This window comes from Argentina silus (assembly GCF_951799395.1).
Source record: "Argentina silus genome assembly, chromosome: 2".
In the NCBI taxonomy this organism is placed as follows: domain Eukaryota; kingdom Metazoa; phylum Chordata; class Actinopteri; order Argentiniformes; family Argentinidae; genus Argentina; species Argentina silus.
The window spans coordinates 9,012,722-9,035,895 of record NC_139656.1 but is presented as its reverse complement, the minus strand read 5'-3'; the positions used below and the strand labels follow the sequence as shown (position 1 = coordinate 9,035,895).

At 45.5% G+C, this 23,174-nt stretch overlaps 1 protein-coding gene across 5 annotated transcripts in view; it reads left to right on the top strand.

Annotated features, from left to right (window-relative positions):
* The window catches only part of abr (ABR activator of RhoGEF and GTPase), a 106,221-nt gene that overhangs the window by 60,815 nt on the left and 22,232 nt on the right, over positions 1-23,174 (top strand). For 3 of the 5 annotated variants that reach the window (XM_083695857.1, XM_083695859.1, XM_083695860.1), the window contains 7 exons: positions 695-863; positions 2,582-2,710; positions 2,857-2,932; positions 3,258-3,362; positions 5,595-5,669; positions 9,096-9,193; positions 9,317-9,448. In XM_083695857.1, coding sequence (XP_083551983.1) covers positions 695-863; positions 2,582-2,710; positions 2,857-2,932; positions 3,258-3,362; positions 5,595-5,669; positions 9,096-9,193; positions 9,317-9,448 — 784 coding nt within the window. The remainder of the gene's footprint in view (positions 1-694; positions 864-2,581; positions 2,711-2,856; positions 2,933-3,257; positions 3,363-5,594; positions 5,670-9,095; positions 9,194-9,316; positions 9,449-23,174) is intronic. The other 2 variants (XM_083695858.1, XM_083695862.1) reach the window with 1 other exon arrangement.

The following is a 23,174-nucleotide window of genomic DNA, read 5'->3' as shown; positions in this document are numbered from 1 at the left end:
CCTGTGTTAATGAGTTGACAATGCAGCCTCCAGAAATGATAATGAAAGCTCATTACTGGAATGAACATCTATCTCCAACACCATTAATGGGCTTGAGCATGTTCTGATGGATGGGTATATTTGCTGAACATGCACATTACTCTACCTCTCAGTTAGAGCAGGTTTCACCGTGGGTTGCCCCCCACGTGAACAGATATAATTAGTTAATGGATACCCATGTGAAAACACAATTAGACATGACTAATGCAACTCATCAAAGACATAGCCTTGCAATGATATTGCTTTATTAAGCAAGGCTTTTGTTGGAATTGGCCAGTAGATGTCTTTCTTAGAGAGATAAAATATTCTCTCCACCTCTCTTTGTCTCTCTCTCAGTCTTCCATCTCCCCTATCTAACTCATTACCAGCCAATGTGTGTTCTCATGGAGCTGTGTGTGTATAGCAGGGATTGTGTGCCCTCCATCAGGACAATGACAGTCATGAACCTACAGCCTGTGAGGGAGGGTGTGTATGTATGTGGGTGGGTGGGTGTGTGTGCTTGCATTCACGTTCATTCCTGAAAGATTTAGACGGTTTGAATAAGCCTGAAACTGAAACATAACCTAAAGACAACATTGTACTGCCCTGACGCTCTCTCTTTCTGCCCCTATAACCTCCCCCTCCCCCTCCCTCTCCCCATTCCCCTCTACCATAGGAAGCACCAGCAGTATGAGTGTAAGTGGTACATCCCCCTGGCAGACCTGACCTTCCAGACCCTGGATGACTCAGAACCCTGCCCTCACTTCCAGGTGCTGCCAGAGGACGAGATCGATGATATGAAGATCAAGATCTCCCTCATCAAGAGCGATATCCAGAAAGAGAAGGTAAATAGGCCTGTCCTACTGTATACCCTCTACTGCCAGACCTAAACCCTAACCCTGTGTTTAGAGAGAGCCCTCTTCTTTGTATTTTGAGGTTCAAAACTCTTATCAGAGGGGGTGGAATCCAATGCAATGGTTGTGTGCAGTATGGTTGCTATGATAATCCTGCTCTGGGCCCCACTTAGCACCACTATCTAATGTTCCATCTACTCTGTTGAGCCAAAATGGTGGCAGTGCCTGGCAGTATCAGGGTCAGCTGAGGCCAGCGGCCCTCTTCCAGTAAGGAGCAGTCGGTGTCCTGCCCAGCTAGGGCCCTCCAGGTCTGGGCTAGGCTCCCTGGGTGTGTCGCTGCAGCAGTCTGAGCGGGGGCTTTGTTTGTCTTACTCACTCTATCTGAGGGGAAAACCTGCCTGGAATTAACACTGGGTTCCTCTCTCCTCATCACACCACTGTTGTTTTTGGAACGGTTTCTTTTCCAAGTTTCCCCTCTGACCAGGGATCAGAGATCAGTAATGACTGAGCCACTGGGAGAGTATGTGTAGACACACACACACACACACACACACACACACACACACACACAAGCAGTACACTTTACTGTTTACGCAGAACTGTTTACTCTGATACAGTAGACTTCAATGCAGTGGAAGTGATAGCCATCTAATTGTGACTGTCATATAAACACAGGTCCATAGAGGATAACTGTGTTTCCCAGTAAGTTACCTTGCCCAGTGTTCCGTGACCTCTTACCAAACACAATAGATGTTACTCACCCCTTTGTTGCTGTTTTATTTTGGAAGGCCTTGGGAATCTTTCACCTTGAAAAACAGCATGCAGTTGATTTCAAACCTTTGGACACAGAAGCACCAAGCCTAGAGAGGCGTGGGTTTGGAGTGGGCATGGAAAACACTAGAGCGTCAAGGCTGTTGTTAACAATGAAGGACCCCTAAACACACCACTGTATTATTTGCTCAATGACACTCCAGCAACCTCTGCTCCCTCCTGGGTTTATAGTTCCAGTGATTCTGTCCATAGTAGAACCCATCTAGGAGGGTTCAGAGTGCTGTGTGTGTGTGTGTGTGTGTGCGCTTGCGCTTGCATGCATGTGTGCGCTAACTGCACTTGCATGCGTTTGTGTGCTAACTGTGCTTGCATGCGTGCGTGCGCATGTGGTTAAGACCTGCTCTCCCAGGCTGACACTGGGGGCCTGATGAGGGGAGTTTAATCAGTGCAGGAAAAGGCCTTGATTGAACTGATTGTGGCCATGCTCTGACTCTGCTTCTTGGCATGGGTGTGTGTGTGTGTGTGTGTGTGTGTGTGTGTGTGTGTGTGTGTGTGTGTGTGTGTGTGTGTGTGTGTGTGTGTGTGTGTGTGTGTGTGTGTGTGTGTGTGTGTGTGTGTGTGTGTGTGTGTGTGTGTGTGTGTGTGTGTGTGTGTGTGTGTGTGTGTGTGTGTGTCTCAGTGTGTGTGTGTCTCAGTGTGTGTGTGTCTCAGTGTGTGTGTGTCTCTGTGTGTGTGTGTCTCTGTGTGTGTGTGTGTGTCAGTGTGGATGGGTGTTTATGGGTGTTAGAATAATGATAACAGGAGGCAAAAGGGTGTGTGAGGACATGTTAATGGCATTATATACTGTAACTTTAATTACTGTTTTATTTTATATATTTTTTTTTAATTTAAATCAAAGTAAATAGCTCCTCTCTCTCGCTCTGTCCCTGTGTGTATAGAAAGCCTTGAAGGGCCAGAGTCGTGTGGTGGAGCGTCTGAGGAAGAAGATGAACGAGCAGGAGTCCTGGCTGCTGTTAAACTCCCCCACCATCCCCTTCCGCTTCCACAACAAACATGGCAAAGTATTAGTAAGCTGCCCTACTCTGCCTCCTCACTGGCCATTCAAATGTTGATGTAGGGTTACACTTCCACCACTGGAGGGAGCTACTGCCTTAAAAAAAAGTGTTTCAGGACCATTTTTAAGAGTGTGTCTATGTTGTTTTTTTCCCCCCAGAGCCACCAGTTCCTCCTGTCATCAGACTATGAGAGGTCAGAGTGGAGGGAGAGCATCCAGAAACTCCAGAAGAAAGGTACAGTGGGAGACATAATGACTGACTGACTGGTTCAACAGTTGTCTCTCAACATCAGCTTTATCTACAAAATCCATTGCTTGCATAATCCAAGAGGGATATACAGTAACTTAAGTCTGCCGTGTCCCCAGTTGTATTACAACTTTCTTTTTGTCATGACAAGCGTTGATCGTTTTACTATGATTCTGCATATTGTGACCAATGCAGAAATCAAGTATAGGTTTATAGAAACGTTTAGCCTTGCTGCTTATATAGGTTTATAGAAACGTTTAGCCTTGCTGCTTATATAGGTTTATAGATGTTTCCTCTCTGCTGTGTTCCTCAGATCTCCAGACATGTATGTTGAGCTCTGTAGAGCTGCAGGTCCTCACCAGCTCCTGCTTCAAACTCAGAACCGTCCACAACATCCCTGTTACCAGTAATAAAGATGGTGAGTAACACACACACACACACACAAGCCCCTCTCCTTCCTCTGATCTGCTTTGAGTTAAAAGCCACAAATGTGCCTCTTACTTTCTCAGCACAAAAAGAGAAATGGGTTTAGAAAGAATCTAGGTTACAATGTGTTTCTCATCTAGTGATAACCTGTGCCATGCTGCTGGTCTGTGCTGTGCTGGGAGGACTGGGTGCGTGGGTAGAGCTCAGGTCCGGTTTGTTTTAGTTGTGGAGCTCAGATCTGTTTAGATTCATGTGACATTAAAACCATCTGGCAGCCCCACTGTGGTCTCCCAGGACACACTGGTGAGTGGAAATAGCATGGGGACTCTCCGCTTACACACACACTGCCACTGGATACACACAAACACGCACGCACGCACACACACACACACACACACACACACACACACACACACACACACACAGTGACAACAGGGCATCAATGGAAGTTTCGCCAGACCTTAGAGATACAATAACTCACCCTACATCAAAGACAAAAGAGACAGCAAAGCAGTGGTGATTCTCCAGTGCCTTTACATGGAATTAATGATAAGTTGAATTCTAAAGAATTCTGCTTGACTACATATTAGGTGTGATTTCATGTTGTCTTTATTGAACTTGGCCACAGTGAAATTATAAATCTGTGACTAAAGCATTGCCATTGTAAAGTTGACAGTGATCTGTTTCAATGGTGTATAGCTCAACCTTGTGGTTGTATGAGGCATAGCTCCTGGCTGCCAGTGGGTGCTCCTGATTGCTTACAGACAGTTTGACACAGCACTCAACTCTACCTTTACACCGACATCAAACTAATCTCTCTGTTTCCCAGTAGAGAGACAGAGAGAGAGAGGGTAGGAAATTTCATTAAAGTAAAACAGGTTTTCATTTTTCTAGGTTGTCACTTTACAACACAGTATGGCAAAACAGTGCTCTCTCCCCCACTCCTTGGCATTTAAAATGTACCCCCCCCCCCCAAACACACACACACACCATGCTATGACATGTTAGGAGTAGCAGGGGGTGTGAAATAAGGACCAGCTGGAGGAGGAATGTGACCCCTTGGTTCCCATGGCTCTGACTGACAGAACAGGACCGACTCAGGGACCCATCCTCCCTCTGTCTATGGAGGGCAGGCCAGGGGGAGAATGAAACTCTGAGTTTACACCTTTTTTTCACCCTCTGTTATGCACACATACAGTATAGTACACAGTCATACACACACATTGTGTTTCTCTAAGGCTCAGTGCTAGCCTCTCATCTCAGTAGCTGGCCTGCGGGGATCTTCAAATAGGGCTGCTCCAGTTTCAGACCCCTCTGGCTCAGTTTATTTACCAGGAAACACCCAGGCCTCACAGGCCTAAGCAACATAATCCTACCGGGGCCAGGGCACACATGAGAGAGGCGCGTCTGTGTGTCTCAGTGTCTCTGTGTGTGTGACTGGAGTATTTTAGGGCCACCCAAGAACAACTTCTGATACTGTTTTAATGGCTGTTGGTGTGGAGTTTGAAGGATGCTGCTGGTTCACCAGTTCAGTGAACAGAGTGAGTTTGTCATTTAGCTACAACTGCTAATTTATAGTGCTCATGAATGATTGAGTACCTGTTAAACACAGATGGGCTCCTCACCTGATGTTCTTACTGCACTGCTCGGAAGAGGACAAAATGTCCTCCTCTCTCTTTTCACACACACACACACACACACACACACACTCACACACTGAATCCCTCCTCATCCACATCTGAGAGCAGGGCCTGGGGGGTGAGGTCACTGTAAGGGAGGGAGTGATGATTGGAGAAGAGTGTGGAGTAGAACAACCTGATAGCCTTCATCTCTGCCCTGCGTCCTGCTCTCACATGGGGCTTCAGTTAGTCCACCTGAAATAGGAGAGAGAGGAACCTCATCTCACCTCAGCTGCAAACATGCATGTGCACACATGCATGCAAGCTCAAGTATGCACACACGCACACACTCACACACACATACACACACCTCTGGTCCTCTGTAAAGTGGGAGATGTTGGACTACTGTACGAGATTGTATGATTATGTGATTATTTATATATATATATACACACACACACACAAGCCACTCGATTCTGCATTGCAGATGCAGTGTTCTCTTGGCTATGAGGTTATGAGAAAAAAAGTGTCCCATACATACAGGTCACTGACCTGACGTTAAATGTCCTGACACTGCTGTGTTGTTCTTCTGCTGTGTGTTCCAGATGAGGAGACTCCAGGCCTGTATGGGTTCCTGCATGTGATCGTCCACAATGCCAAAGGCTTCAAAGAGTCAGCCAGTAAGTCTTAGTCAGGCTCGACAATATTCTCACTGTTACACTGCTGCACTGGGATTAGCATCTGCTCAGCATCTTTGTGTTGGTGTGTGTGTGTGCCTGTGTGTGTGTATGTGTGTCTGTGTATGTGTGCTTGATGTTCGTGCGTATATAGTACAAGGATGCTATTGTTATTGCTCATCATATCATCAATATTGTCATAACATAATTTACAGAGAGAGAGAGCTCCAGTTTCCTTCTGTCCCAGAAGACAGATTACGCTTCTGACTTGTGCAGTAAACCATAGTAAAGCCTGTCAGGCCCCCAGTACTGGCCACAGGCCCCCAGTACTGGCCTGAGTGAGTGTGAGGTACGCAATTTACCCACAACTGTGGCTGCTGCTCTTGATAAAGTGGGACAGAGAGAGACAGAGTCAGAGAGGAGAGGGCTTGGCCACAGTGACGGTCCCAGAGGAGCAGCTCTGAGCCACAGCCACATTCCTGTGGTTCCTTTCAACTGAGAGGCCGACAGAGACACACAGCCGTTCCATAGAGAGCTGACGGGAAGAGAAGACCGAGGGCCCTACTCACACACACACACACACACACACACACACACACACACACACACACACACACACACACTCACACACACACGGACAGACAGAGAAACTGAGCTCTGTGCTGCAGGTGTGGCCTTAATAAGGCCAATAGTCACACAAACAAACACACACACACACACACAGGCAAGCGCACACACTAGATGATGTCAGAGTGCCTGAGAGTGGCTCAGATATGTCAGTACTAGACAGGTGCTGCTCCACTGCTCTCTGATTGTGTCCTGTTACACAAGCACCAGTTCAAATATCACAGCAGCCTCAGTTACCATGACAGCGTATGCAGTGTATGAAAGCTGCACAGATTGATTTTCTTGTGTAATGGATTGGAAAGCTGTCTCCTTTGAAAGCCTTTTTGATCCTCGGCAGAGAATAGCAAGCAGAATTGTTTAAAAATGAAGAAGTGTGCAGAGTGAGGTGGTGTAGGTTCACTCATATGCCAGTCTTTTAACTGGATCGTACCAGTACCATGATCACGCCCTTGAGATATTTGCGGTGGTTGCCATGGTGTTGTCCTGATTAGGCATGCCCTATGTAAGAGGTGCTGTCAATCAGTATCATTGGGTTTCCTGTACATAGATCAGACATACAGGAGTCAAAAATAACTTGAACAGCTTTTTTCAGTAATTATAGTGTATACAATCATGTCCTATTAAAACATTGTTAACTGTGCCACTATTAGCTTCCTCCAATAGGAAGCACAGCTCAGTCTCAGCTCAGGGCAACAGAACTAAACTGGGTCATAGAGGAAGGAGCTGGGAGTTTACTGCTTCCCCAAAATACAGGGAACAGAAATGAACAAAAAAAAACACTGACCTAAAACAGAGATGTTGTCTGTTTTACACAACATGATGAAACACAAATCCTTTCTGGTTTTTTTAGATAGGTCTTGTGTTAAGGTGATGCTGTATAGGACGTATTTTATCATGGATTCTCTAATTCCTGTGTATAATCTAATCCAGTCCTTGATGCATGTGTTTCTCATTGAAACATTTTTCTTCATTTTATTAGTGTTATCATTCTGGATCCAATTAAAATAATTCTTCTTCTAGTATATGTTATAAATAAGCATCAGACTCATGTTTTTACAATGGAGAGCTGTGTTAGGGATATCGAGGCATGAATTAGGTTGTAAAAACACAGACAGACAGACACACACACACACACACACACACACACACAAATGAGCCCTGACCTGCTGAGGTCTTGTTGTTCTTCCAAACTCAGAGCCATGATGATGCAAACAGGTTAGGGCGACTGTTTGTCTCTCAGTTTTCCAGTTTCCCACTGTTTCACCTACCCTGAACACATACCCTCAGGCCCGGATTTGCCTACAACCTAAAGATTGAGGTCACACACACACACACACACACACACACACACACACAATTGGTCAGCTTTCAGGTCATCTGGTCAGAGTCAGGATGGTGTCCATTAATCTCTTTAAAGTGGGGTAACCACAGGTTTGCCCATTTATGTGAGGGCAGGAAGAGGCCTGCCAATGGAAAAAGTAGTCACCTCCAGTAGCCAGCTCTCCTTTTTCTGTGTCCCATTTCTGAAGGCTCTCCTGGCTATGCTTCTAGGACACTCTAAAAGGAGACTACATATCTTCCCCCTGGCCTTGTTTTGATTTTAGGCCCAGGCACACAAACCTACTTCAGATGGAGAGGAAAATAACCTTCCAGATAAATCTCTGAGTGGTCCAAGAGTATGAATAGTTTCATGGTGGTGTCAGGTTCAAAGTCTGAGCAGCAATAACTTCCACAGTGTCTAGGTACTGGGAACAGAGGCGTAAATCTGACATAGAGGGGAGTTGTGCTTCCGAATGGTTCTTAATGGAGCCAATAGCTATTTCTGGGACCATAAAGACTGATATACTACTCTTGTTGTAATGCATTACAGTAGGCTTGTGTCCAAATGTGTATTTCCCACAGTATCTCGACTCTTCACTGAAAGAGACAGCAGTTAGATTGTTTGGGGTTGTTTTGTCCTGAGCTCTTGGTTGTCAGGCTAGTGATGATCACAGGGCTATTTTGACAGACAAAGCTTCATGTCACCCTGCTAACTCTCCCACGTGGCGGATGTGGACAGTAATTGGTCAAGCGTGACTCCATTTTGAAAACACCCCAGATGGTAATTTAGCCCCCCACTACAAGGCTGCTAGCTAAATGCTTCCTCATTGAGAGTGATTACATCAGAGAGCCTCAGGATGCAGGGACAATAAAAAGGAATGACACTATATGAAATTAAATGCCATTCCTGTCTCCTTCCTTCTTCCTTCTTTGTCCTGTGTATCAGCCCTGCCTCAGCTGGGTGGTATCCCCCTGCCCTAACCCAGACAGTCACGGGTCACGCCGCTTTTTTCATGTTTCAAGTCATGTGTGACTACACTACAGTGTAAACATGGTGTCTGTCTCTGCGGCTGGGCCCAGTGCTCCACATGTAGCCGTGGTGTCTCCAGGGGTCAGAGGTCATGGTGTGTAGCCATCCATCATGCTGTCAGAGAAGAGGGACCCGGGAGACCAGCGGGTATGGAGAGAGGGCTGCCTCTGCCTCCTGGCTCAGTGATAGGGGAGGTCTTGTAATGGGCATCATTGTCTATAGAGACCAGCTCAGCATCACCTTAATGAGGACATTATCAAAGCTGACGCCCTCTTGTCTCAGGTGTGTGTGTGTGTGTGTGTGTGTGTGTGTGTTACATTAAAATGTCTTTAGCCATTTAAATATGCCTAATACTGTTTAATAACAAGTGACTGCCTTGTACGTCCTAAATGTCCTAAAGACTGCTCTATTGTATTAAACATGTCTCTGCCATGTTATTTGTCTTTGTCCAGATCTCTACTGTACTCTGGAGGTGGACTCCTATGGCTACTTTGTCAGCAAGGCCAAGACCCGTGTGTTCAGAGACACCACCGAACCCCAGTGGGACGAGGTGAGGGACCAGGGCACTAAACTCTCTACGCATGGCTCCAATGGTAGATTAGAACATATATTCCCCCCACCAACAGGAAATTAAATCTAATGCTCACGTCATCTCTATTTATTGTCCAAACAGGAGTTTGAGATAGAGCTGGAAGGGTCTCAGTGCCTGCGGATCCTGTGCTATGAGAAGTGTTACGACAAGACCAAGCTCAACAAGGACGACAACGAGATAGTGGACAAGATCATGGGCAAGGGCCAGGTGCAGGTAAGGGGAGCGGAAATTACCTCATGACATATTGTGAAACCAAATTGGATGTTTTATATGGACCCTCACAGAAATGTACCATAGGTACCCTTACACACCCATAGAAGGAGAAGATGGAGAAATGCATCAGACACACACAGATGGATTTTTATGTGGTGGGCTCCTTTGACGTGTGGGTTGATTTAACTGTCTGGGAGAAAGAATGATTTTGTGGGTTTTCCCTTCCTTGTGGGAAAAGACCCAATGAAGAAACTTCCTCTGAGAATGTTCTGTAACTGTAAGTGGTTTGGGTAGCAGTCTGTGGTTAGTCATTAAGACATGCTGTTCCTCTGTCCCATGGTCTGAAGGATCAGGCACAGTGTTGGAGCAGTTTTTCCTGAGACTTTCTTACTTATATGTGATTTCATTAGGGCAAGTGGGGCTTGACTCCTGTCACTTGCTTTATCTGTGTAGTTGTTATGAGTTGCTGCTGTCACCATAACAAGATGTTTTCCCTTCAGGCCTGTTTAAATAATTCCACCGCCATTTTAGATTCTCCCTAAATCTGGGTCAACTTTGAGGATTATGAAACTAATTTAAATGATGTATTGTTATTGTTCTTTCTCTGGTGGTGCAATTGTATCATAGCCAGGGGTGAGCTTACAGCAACTTTACCTATTGTACTTTAACCTGGTTCTACTGATTTGTTTTCCCCCTTCACCCATGCACAGAAATGTCATATTCTCTGGAGTTGTTTGTGGTTGTTGCAGCACAGAACAACATTTTTTTTTGTCATGTAGAAACACTCAGTGCTGAGTCGACATGGGAATACAGAACTCATATCAAACACCCGACTCTGGAAAGTGGGGCAAACTAGAAACACAGAGTGAAAGGGATGTCTTTCAGAAAAGTCACAGCAAATGCTTTCTTGAACTTTCCTTTCACTTTCAACATGAACTGTTGTTTTATGGACTATACTATCCTGGTATGGATGGTACTATCCTGGTATGGATGGTATATTGAAGATGTAATTTAAGAATGTTAAAGACTAAAGTTTGGTACTTTATTCATTTCCTTTTCTTTACTTCATTTGTAGTTCTATGTCTGTGTGTGTGCGTGTGTCCTTGACGGACAGGTTCATACATTTCTTCCTCCTCAAGAGCAGGAAGGAATCCCATTTCAACCCCCCCCCTCCCCCCTCCCCCCTCATTGGCAGTCCAATTTGGAGTGAGTTTGTTTGTAAAAGGTTGTTTAAAGGGAGGCCTGCTCATTTTGCTCAACTGTGGAAAAGCTGTTTAGATAGAGCAGGCTTTATTTCCCCCTTGTGATCCAGAGAGACCCTCTGAATTGTCCACTGTGCGTAGCAACTGAGGAATGTCCAGATTCTGAAGCTCTCCATGCATTTTGAGATGTGTCAGGAGACTTGAGTAATGGTTACATAATCATGCCGCCTATTTGGTGTCCATTTTGTCTTTGCGTGTGTGATTTCACTACCCTCTAACATTCTCTTCTGCAATCAGGAGTTCTGCAACAGTGTGACTTCCACGCAGCACACACTCTTACAGTATACACAGTAGTGATGTGTTTTGGACCTGCACAGTGCAGCTACATTCTCTGGCCTTAACTAGGAAAATGATTAGTGAAATGGGGAAGAAAGCCTCATTAGAAGGTCAATTAAAACAGCTCCTGATCTTTCACCAGGCACCTGTTGAACCATTGACATTGTTTTCCACTGTGAGCTTTTATCAGCTTTGCCCTGGCTAATGGGTTAATTAGGTTTCACTCGTACACAAATGCAGAGGAGTGGATGGGTGGGCCTGTAAGCTCTGTGAGAGGAGTGGATAGAAAAGGAACTCTAGAATCTAGTGTGTGTGTGTGTGTGTGTGTGTGTGTGTGTGTGTGTGTGTGTGTGTGCGCGCGCGCGGCACAGTATAAGTGTGTGGGCATGGGGGAGAGGACACTTCACACCGCAATATGCCTGGGCAAAGTTAAGCTATGCCCACTCACCACAAAACCTGCCTGTCAGGAAGACAACCCACCACTCAAATATCTCTCAGGCTTCCGGGAAAAACACTCACAGCCAACAACATCTTAGCTTCAGAAGCTAAATAAATTTGCCACATGATGCTTGGGGAAAAACAGAGGCAGAGAAATTAAGAGAATGGCATTTTACTCCCCAGGCTCGGGGGTTGGTGGGAATAGGATGTGTTTCTGGGGAAAAGGAGAGTGTGTGTTGTCGTGCAGGAGAGGGGCTGAGGATAGCTGCAGTGACTCATCACAGTGGGGTTGCTAGCTGGAGTTGAAATAGAAACCCACAAGAGAGATGCTCTGAGCGTTTCCTCTGATGGCATCAGCTCTCTGGGTTGCAAGGCAGATGATATACAGTAGGGAGGCTAGTGGAGGTAGAAATCAGAAGATGGCTCATTGTAATGCATGGAATGGAATGAGGAATGGTTTCAAACATCCTTCAATTTCTGCCTCCACCAGACTCCCCTGAGGGAGTGGTATGTGTCTCTGATACTGATATACAGTAGCTGTGAAGTAGTGCAGGTGAAGGGACACTGCTGAGTCTGGAGATAATGATTTCGGGAGCAGCAGAGGGACACTAGCATCAAGGTGACCGCAGAATAGGAGGGTGAAGTTTCAGGGACTGAGGCAAGGACTGAGGAGAGGTTTAGAGGAGACACTCTGGAGCGGTGAAATGATGTTTTCGGACGTTGTTGTTTTACTGTATGTTTAAGAGACGTACGGTAACAGCGGTTTGCAGCAGGCGTGTAAAGTCCTCTCCTTCCAGAGTACCTCGTGTATGAAACTTTTCCTTGGAGCTCCTCTGTTTTCTTTACTGGTCAGGCTCTTTTGGAAGAAGCCAACATGTTTTGCTTTCCTCTCTAGAGAGTAACTGATTTATTTAACAAGACTGCAGAGTTCTAAAAGACCTTAAATGGGCATATCAGGCGGAAACTTTTCTCTTTATTTCTTGCTACTGTAAGTTCATTTTCAGACATGAGAAAGTTGATATAAGCGGTGTCTTCTGACATACATCTAACAGAGGACATTTTGGATTTCAAGAAAACTGTTAGTTGTGAGACATTTTTTGCACAAATATAGTGCCATAAGTCTACATTTTAAATACTGGTCATAATAAGAAATACAGAGAAATACTCTCTTGCCCATGCACACACACACACACACACACACACACACACACACACACACACACACACACACACACACACAGCGCTCTTGCAGCACTGCTCTGATCTCTGCCTGATTAAGTGAAAGCCATGTCTCTATAGAGGAACACCCATCAGCAATTCATTTTCAGCCATTTCCACAGCTTTGACCCTGAGGAGATAAACTCTGACCTTTAGGGTCATGTCACTAATCCTCCATTAAATGGCAACACGACAGGGGCTATTTTTCCCCCCGTCTGTCTCTCCAACTGGGAACAGAGACAGCCTCTTAAACAGCTCCAAGGGGGCTATCGGAAAACTGATCAATATATGTCCCTAAGGCTGTCAGTTAACACTAGAGAGATATTTATTATTATTTATTATTCTCTGGCTGGTTCATATTGAGCAATGTTGCCAAGGACATCCTGCTTTGTGAAGTATATGAGCTTGGTGAGACTGACTAACTGACTTTACAAACACTTTCCTTGCATTTTGCATTTCCGAAACTGGTCTTTTGTGACCTTCAAGTGCCCATGATCGCTAAGAATCTTTTTAAGAGGACCGGTTATGCAACACTTTAGGTAGTCAACACAATGCTTTGTACAATGGAAATGCATCAGTTCTAGAAACAAGAGCCAGCAATGCTTTTATCTAGTAATCCCCCACACCGTCAGCCATTCCCCTGGGCTCAACTCTATGCTTTCATTTCTCTCCCTCTCAAGTTGTTATCTGGAGGGGAACATGTTGTCTTTCATCCACCCACCGCCCCCCTCAGCTCTCCGTCTGACTGCTGGCTCTCAGACAGAGGAGACTGACTGGGGAGATATTGAGAGTCTGATCCTCACCCCATGCGAGGTAACATGTCTCTCCAGAGACAATATCACTAATGCATTTCCTCAAAGATCAGCCAGGACCTCTATATATAAGACCACTCTGAAATCCACTTTGCTGGAAAACTTGGTTTTGCCCAGTCAAGTTCAGTGGTGTCCAGTGGTCCATGGTCTCAACTGTATGACCCTATGATCATACAGTATGATGGTTCAGTGTCGTGGGTGATATCTACAATGATCTCCCCTTGCTAGGGAACATCCCCTCAACCTCTCTGACCCCACTCACACCCACATAGGCCACTCTCCTCCTCTTCTCTTCCTCCTCTTCTCCACTCCTCCTGTCCTCTACCTCCCACTGTACCTTTGCGGGGGTCGTTTTTTATTCATTTGTATTCCAGGGTGAGTGTATGTCACCCCCCTCTCGGCTCTGTTATTCTGCCTCCATAACTGGTAACCTGATCTATTTGAACCGTTTCCCAGAGATAATGGGAGGCAGAGTTCAGGCGTCGGAGGAGAGGAGAGAGTGGGGGAACAAAGCTCTTTGTTCCTGGCAGCCCTCACCACCACCACCACCACCACCACCACCACGGTACAGCACAGCACAGTGCGATATGGTACAATACAGAACATTATATTACTGCAAAGGGGTTGTAAAACCCAGACTGGCATCCACACCCCCCCAATTAGGGGCAAGATCCCCTCCCCAGTCCCCAGACTAGGCATAAAACACTCCTTTAAAGTAAACAACTTTTACATCGTGGAGGTTTTATAGGTAGAAGTCGCTTAGTGCTTGTGTATGCCCAAATGCTTTGTGACTGTACAGGATCCGGTGTTTGGCACTGGCTTGTAATGGTTTCCGTTGCAGTCTTTTTGTTACCTTTAAGAGGCTTCCTGGGGGTTACCTTTAAGAATTCCAATGTCTTAAAAGCAAGATGTGTGTGATGTATATATGAGCATACTGTTCATCATGTTTAGGTGGAATCTGGTGTCTGTTTATACTTGTGTGTGGTGGAGAGTTAATGACACACTGGTAAACATGTCACGGCAGGCTGAGGAAAAACAGGAAAAATGTTTTTTTGTTTTTGTGTACGTGTGTCTCTGTATATTAATATGAATTAATGTAGCTCATCTATCATGCTCTGGCTCCCATCATGTAGTGGTGGAATCTGTCATGTCCCCCAACCACCCTGAGGTCATACACACACACACACACACACACACACACACACACACACACACACACGGAGCTGTCAACGCTGACAGATGGGACACCAGAGTGTGTGTTCTGAGGTTCCTGGAGCAAACACACCCACACACACACTAATGGGGGAAAATACATACCATGTAAATGATATCAATTACTCACGCCAGCCAGCCACATGCCTTTCTCTGTGTGTGTGTGTGTGTGTACAGTGTTAATATGATACAGTATGATATGTTATGAGGTCCATCTATCACTCAGTCTCCATATGAGCATATGGAGCTTTTTATTGATGGGGAGCAATTAGGAGCCTCGCTCATAAGATCAGCTTTTTCTTCTCTGATCACTGGTCTTCGTCTCTCTTAGTTGACAGACTAGTCTTCCCACTCTGCCTCCTAACAAAGAACCTCCTTCTCATCACAAGCCTCTGTTTGACAGCCTTTGTTACCCAGTTATGAAATTCTCTACCACTGGCACACAGCACATAGGGAACATGTGCCCTAAATAACTAGGCTGTGTTTTGATCAGCATCAGATCGGGCACAGCAGAAAATGCCTCTCTCTTTTTAAGATTACAATAATATAATGATGACCTGCCAGATGTTTGTTTAAGTCTCTGTGAATACAAAACATATCAGTCTTCACTCGATCCATTCCTACTGCTGCCTATGTCTCAGATGTGGAGACTGGAAGGAGAAGACAACATTAATTTTTAGATATAACAAGACATTATGTGTCCATACTGTACTGTTTTTCTATGGGGAGGAGTGTGTGTTAACACCCATAGAGATGCAATAGGTTCCCTATGGTTTTCAATGTAAACTCCCTCTCTCTGTGAGGAAGCTTATACATCTCTATGGAAGCTTTAACATATAGACATTCTCGGGCAACTTGAACCAACTGAGCTGACTTATACGGTAAGTCCCAGTGATATGGAGAGGAGTAATAGGTTGTGGGGGGTCGGCTGTAGTGGCGAAGACCATACGACGCACTGCGCCTCCTCTCTGATGGCCAGGCTGAGGCAGCGTGGGGAATTGGATCTTATTACAGAGTTACATAATGGGGAAGGGAAGTGTAAGTGATTAGCAGCAGATGTAAACTGTCCCGTGGACATGCATATGCCACACAGTCGTTTAGAGGGAGAGAGAGAGAGTAAGAGAGAGGGGGAGAGAGAGAAATAGGAGCCCCAAATGGTGGCCAATTATGGTGCTTGGAATTAAACAGAGAACAAAAGAGCTGGGCCCTGCCAGAGAAACAGGATAATCCCTGGAGAGACGGACTATGAAGCCCACTCACATTCAGGCTGGTTTTAGTAAAGATCTGTCATAGATCATAATGTGTTTCACTCTGGGGAATGAGGCTAAAACCTGGGTTGGAGTTAGAAACATGGTTGTGTCTGTTTGGTAGGTCGCTAGAGAATTGGAAAGGTTTTAGATGGGTCACAATGCAAAACAGTTTGGGAACCGATTACATGTGATGAATCTGCTAGAATGAAAGAGCCCTATTGTCTGTTTGTCTGTTTAGACAGTGATGTGGAGAGGAAGATTGGATCCCCTGCCATGCTATACTGTAGTAACAAGAGCCCACAGCAGAGCCTCGAGCCATTCAGGATAATGCAGTGCATTTGAGGCAAGAAGTCTCCCATTTGAGGCAACAGAAGTCTCCCATTACCACTGAGGTTTTTAGCGGTGGTGTCTCAGAGAGCACCGTGTGTTAGCTCCAGCTGCTAGGATATGTAGCAGCAGCAGGTATGAAGGGAATAATAGCTCCTGCATTATGTCTGAGAGAGGAGATCAACAGCACAGAGAACAAAGAAGAAGACTCAGAACTGACAGTGCAATGAGCAGCTTGTCACTGTCACAAACAACATACACACACACACCCTGGGGAGTGTCAGAGGCACCCCTACCCCCACTGTTTGTGGAGGAAGAGTGTGTGCTCACCTACCCCCATCCCATCGCAAACACCCATCTCCCTCAGAGACGTACAGTAACACACACACACACACACACACACACACACACACACACACACACACACACACATCCTATTGGAAAAGGTGGGGAGGTTAAGGTGAAGTGGAGGGGATGTGTGCTAACCGTGTGTTTGCTATCAGGGAATATTCAGTTAAAGGGATGGTTCAATTTGGGCGACTTTATTCACCCTCAGCACTATAGTCATGGCCAGAAATATTGGCACCCCTGCATTTCTTTCAGATAATGCACCACTTCTCCCAGAAAATTGTTGCAATTACAAATGCTTTGGTATTCAAATGTTTATTTATTTTGTTTGCATTAGAACAACACAAAAAAGCAGAGCAAAGTGTAAAAAGGTGAACTCTTCTGGCAGTTGCTTACCTACCCTCATTCTACAGAGTACATTAGCACTCTCCACCTCCCTGCTGTGTGTGTCAGATTTATCAATCTCATTATTGCTTTCTATTAATAACCTTTTCCCCATTATAGCTAATGCATCCCTAGGAGACCCCCCAGAAAGCCACAGTGTGAGACATTAAATAACTACCTCATTGTGAGAGAAAGAACATTATTCTCTACTCATCAAATGAATGAGAAATCCATTTTTGATACAACAGCCACAATAAGCAGCTTGGTTACGGTTTCTCTGAGAGAGCCTGTTTTCCTCCTCATCCAATGTACGAAAACAGAGAGCACACTTGGGTTCCAAGGACAGTGAATTCCATGGATGGTTCTTTCAGGAGGGACAACCTGGGGCCAGAGCATTCTTCTCTCTTTCTCTCTCGACTAATGTTTTTTCTCTCTCTCTAAAGCTGAGGATTTATTGATAACAGATGATATTAGACAGAAAAAACAATACTTTGCCCCTCTCATCATCCCAATGTGTCTCATCATCCCAATGTGTCTCCCAGCAGAAGTAATTTCATGCATGGCTCTGCCTGACGATGCGCTCCATCACTGATTGATTAGGATTAAACACGACCAACGTTGGATCTGGAAAAGCGGCCTGTATTTTTATGGCTGGGCATGTTAGGGCTGATGAACCAGGACAACCCAAGACTCTCTCTCTCTCCTCTATCCTCTCTCTGTCCAGAGCCAGGGCTGGCAGAGTTAGGTTCAAGGTTTCTTTATTATCCCCTAGGGGAAATTAGTTTTGCAGCCAGAGTTCACAAAGACAGAATACAAAAAAGACAACATCACGACAACATTAACACACTAAATCACAGAGCTAGTTCAGAGAAATGGAAATTCATACCATGTACAAAAAGTGCAAGTGTACAAAATGTGCAGGGATAGTACACGGAATAGAGAGACTGAGAGGAGAAATCTGTGTTGCAATCTGTAAGTGGGAGATGTGGAGCTGAGCTGAAGAGTGAGGCCCCATTGTTCTAGTAAATGATGAGGTTAGGAGGGATGAAAGTTTAACCATTGCTGGTCTCTACGCCCAGGACGTGTAGCCTACTCTCCTTCACTGTCAGGGGTGTCTTTGGGGGACAGAAACTAGAGGGATGGTAAAGGGATGGTTACCTCCCTACAGTACAGTATGTACTACTATTCCACCTCACTTTTCTCTCTCTCTCTCTCTCTCTCCCATCCACCCCCCCCCCCCTCTCTCTCTTGGCAAGCTGAGGAGTAGTGAACCACACAGGCACCCCGAAGGCTCTCTCGCTCGCTCGCTCTCTCTCGCTCTCTCTCGCTCTCTCTCGCTCTCTCTCTCTCTCTCTCTCTCTCTCTCTCTCTCTCTCTCTGCCTTCTCCTCTGTTAATCAGATTTCATAGGCCAACTTTTTCCCCAATGCAATCTTTCTTTTTTTCCCTTTGTCCCGCAAGTACCCCGGGAGAACAGAATACTTGGTCTCCCTCTCTTTTCCTCTCCCTCTGTCTTTCCCCATGCTGTTGTTGGCAACCACCTTGCCCATATTTCTGTGGGCCCCAGAAATACCCAGTGTCCTAGTGGTGGAGGTTGTCTTTGTGTGAGCAGTAGGGGATTCGGGGCTGACCCTCAGTGGTGAGGTCTGATCAATGACTGTAGATGGAATGGATAAATTGAAGTCTGATGTCACCCGATTAATTTCAATGGCAGTAGATTGTGTTGCTAATCCGCCAATGAAATTCGTCACCATGCTTCTGTCCGCCCACAGAACGTGCTCAGTATTTGCTCTCGTCTAGAACAACGCAAGAAGAATACGGGAGCCAAAGGCAGCCTCTGGGCAGCCCGGCAGCCCTCTGCTGATTGAGCATGAGCACTGGGTTACATTGATACGATCACACAAACCAACGCAAGAAGCACACAGGAAGGCACCAGCAACAGAGCAATACAGGCACAGCACATTATTTAGTTGATAACAATAATTAATACCTGCTATAGAAGTCACCTTTTTTAAACCATGGCTAAAGCACATGTAGATAAACTGCAGTAACCTTCGTGGGTAGTCTACATCATAATTATGAAAGTAATTGTAGAACATGAATGTCATGCTGGAATCGACCTAATTTGGCCAGGAACAATACAGACTCATTAGAATTACATTGGGGAATTATCTTTCTGAGCAGAACTGCAATGATAACACAAGTGGCAACTAGGTTTTCTGGTGTGCCAGCCGAATGACCAATTGATCCCCTGGGTCTGATGGATGTCCACTGTGCCTGACGTTCTGTAGGACTGAGACAGGAACAGGACCATCTGTTTGTTCTTCTCACACTGAGCCTAGTCAGAGGGAGGAGGGTTGCTCCTGTCCCCTGGGGAAGGCCCTGATATGGTTAGAGTTTGTCTAAGTGCCACTTTGTTATAATGTGACCCCGACCCGCTTGTTTTGATGTTGTGATTATGCAGTATGTGGAGATGTGTTCCATATGCTGGAAGATTTGGGCTGAGATTGGGCAACACTCTCCTCTGCGGTTCTACACCTCATTATACATAGAACTGGATCTTTGTGGTGGCTTTGTTGAGGGTTTGTTCTGCTCTTGGAATGACTCACTAGAAGATTTGCCAGTGTCTTTTCACATTTGCCAGTATTAAGAGGTAGACCTATGCTTTCTGAGCTGAGGGACAGCAGTTTACTATGAAGTGAGTTCCAGTATTTTCATGAAATAAACATTTATTTAAGTAGCACTTTCAGAAAGGCAGAGAAGGATGCAATCAGGATGACTTATCTGTATTTCTCAAGTCAGATGATGAAGGTAAACTAAGTTTGATTTTCTCACAGATTTCCCATAGGGACATGATCAGAGTCTGGAGCAATGTGTCTGGAGCTATGCGTCAGATAGATGAGTAAGCCAGATGTCACCCAGCCCATCCTGCCTTCAGTCGTGCCTCACCTGAACAGGCTGACAGTTCCTGTCAGTAGGTGGAACTGTGTACGTGTGTGAGTGTGCCTTGGGTGGCCTTTGAGTCTCCTAGCCTTTCCCTGGTAATTCGCCTGTGCAAATCTCTCTCCAATCCCACTTGAGTGGTCTGATCCTTGTATAAACTCAGCCTGTCACTGTGGGAGACCTGAGAGCTCGAACACTGTCACTCTGCATGATTGAAAGCACCTCAGATGCTTGGGTTAATCTATGGCGTGAGTGTGTGTGTGTGTGTGTGTGTTTGCACACCCCTAGAGTGTCATCCTGCCAACATTTAGATGACAAGACCTGGCCTGATGTTGGTTATCATTCTGAGCTTTCTCATCTCAAACAAATGGTTCTGTCGTCAGAATGAAAGCTTAAGCCATAGTCACTAGAGGTAAAGTTCTTCAATATTCTCTAGGAGTGTTGACTTTCCACTGTGGACAGAGCTGGAAAGTTTATGTTTCACATTCATGAACTGGAAGTCTTAGTCATTATCCAGACAGGCTGTCATCAGTGTTCTCACTTTGATTTGACAAAAGGCTCAGCTTGAGAGGAAAATGAAAATGTCAGTGAAACATTTTAATTCACCTTTAAATGTCATATGGTTATCAAACCCTTCTCCCTCTACTTTGTCAGCCGAACACTTCCTCTATTAAGATCTCCCAGCTGCCCTTTCCTCAGCTAGCCAGACATCAATGTCAATAGTTTTGAGGGGAAAAGTTTGTTTCTGATCTTCTGACTGTCTCAATGATGTCATTGTCTCCTGTGGTCACTTTAACCTCTTCCCTATTACCTTGTCTTTGCATCAATGGAATAGTATTGGGGGGGTACATCATGAAATGTCGTAACACCCATCTCTGATTACGAGGACTCCTTTCTCTCTGTCTGCCTCTCTTAGCTGTAGCCTGTGTGGCGTCAGGACGTTTGTGGTGTGTCACCGCGTGGTAATCTGTGTTTGTTTGGCCAAGGCCGTCCGCGGTAGACTGATAACAAACAGCCCCTGACGCGCTGGAGCCCCTCTGTCCTCACCCCAGCGGCACCATGGGATACATTCTCTGACTCTGGAACAGCATAGCTGACCATGTATCAGTGGTGCAATGTCTACCTATTACAGTGTCTATCTTTTCCAGCCAGAACAGGGTTCTCCATCTCCCTATGTCCTCTTGTGGTGGAGCAGTTCTCCAATCCTGAGTCATATAGACAACCCCCAGTCTTGTACAGAACAGCCTTACTCACAGGACACGGAGGTCACACAATGTCTATTTCACACTCAAACACGTGCTCACGGGGCACTCAGTGGCATAGCACACTAAGGCGCATACCGTATCATCGCAAGGTCCCTGGTTCGATTCCGGCCATCGACATATCCTGCATGTCATCCCTCCTCTCTCTCACCCATCCTTCCTGTCAATCTCTACTATCTCTATCCCAATAAAGCAGAAATGCCCTAAAATATATATTTTTTTAAAAACACATGCTCACACACACATACCCTGATGGTCCATGATAGCCAGGTGCGTAAACAGTAAAAGCAGGAAAAATTCCTCGTTCAGGTTCGAGAGAGAGATTTTTAAGAAATAAGCTGCTTCAGGTGCTGTACTATGACCTCTGATCTTGGAGTAAACAGGAAGGTACCACTTTAATGGAACAGGGGGAGATTTAGACGTTTAAAGGAGGATTCGGGACTCGGGACTATATGAATCAGAGTTTGGGATTGCCGCACATGCCAAATAAACAAATCTAAATCAGCATCCGGCCCCAATTAGGCTGACAGCTGAGTTTATTGAAGGGGATCAAATGGTCAAATCTGGAGATAAACACAATATGCTCAGTTTTGTAAGCCAAAGTAGGAGCTTATTTCCTAGTCCTTTATGAGTTCCTTCTGCATCATTTCACTTTTGGTGTGTAATACTGTACAGGACAAGCATATTCAAGTCTCAGTACTCCATGTCAAGTGCTTGCAGGGAGTTTGTGCCTCTCAAAAGACCCAGGTCTCAGATGACCTTTCAGTGTTGATTCCACTCCACTAGTCTGATGAGAGAAAGGGCAGAGGGCTGGCCAGAGAGTTGACGTGATAGGCCTCTCCATGCATAATACATGTGGAGGGGGTTATACAGTTCCTCCTCTGCTCTCTTCCTGAGGCTGGGCTAAACCAGCAGGATGTGTGAACTGAGGCTGCTGCCTGCCTGGCAGGCCTAGCTCTGCAGCCTGTCAAAATACACCCTGGTGTTCACTGTTCTCCCACTCAACTGAGTGTTATGTGCTGTACTAACGTTTGTTAGCACTGCGGTCTGAGTTTAGAGCTAGGCTCTGAAGCTTGTGTGAGTTCTGTAAACTTCAGCCTCCCTGTGGTTAACCTGGGTAAACAGGAGACTATAGGCACTGTATACTGTATATACTGGAAGCCAGGAATGATGAAGGAAATGTACAGAAGCAGTTGATTATTAGCCATGCAAATGAAGCCCTCGCAGGCTTATTCATTGCATCCAATATTTCTAACTATCGCAGAAGTTATGCCTTATACATTCAATTGCAATGTGCAGTGCCATTCTTTTGATCCCCATTTATGACTTCCCCTCCACAGGATAAGTGGAAAGATTGCCCATTTCCTGCCCAGGCTCTGCATATGTGAGGTATGCTCACAGCCTCTGTAGTCAGCCACAAGGGTCCTGTCTGTAGAGAGATGGACCGATTGTACCTGCATAGGTCTCAACTCTGGTATGCTGTTGTTGTTGTTGTTGCTTCAATGAAAACAGGAAACCTCTCCCTTGGTTTCAAATGTGATATAAATCTGCTGGTTTGGTCAATTAGATTTCATGGTATTAATGTTGTAATAGTCCAGACTGATTTCATCACAACAGATCACTCATGCTGTATACAGTTTTGCTCTCTATCAACTTAGTGTTTCCAGTAACCACTATTCAGTTGGCCAATACACAGCCTGATAATTGTTTATCTACAGTAATAAAGCCAAGCATTTCTTTCATGTGAGAGATGTGTGCTGTAATAGTTAGAGATGTGTAGACACATGATATTTAATGAGTTCTGAATGGTATTGTTTTGCCCTTTCACAACCGCATGGCTGTGAATAATGGGGGCTATTACTCTTGACTTCCTGGATTCCCGGGGCATGCCTCTCAATTGGGCCCCACTGCCGCCAGTCATTAGCCTGATGATGTAATTGTTTTCATCTGGGGTGAAAAGCCCCTAAACCCCTCCAGACACCCCTTCAGGCTCTG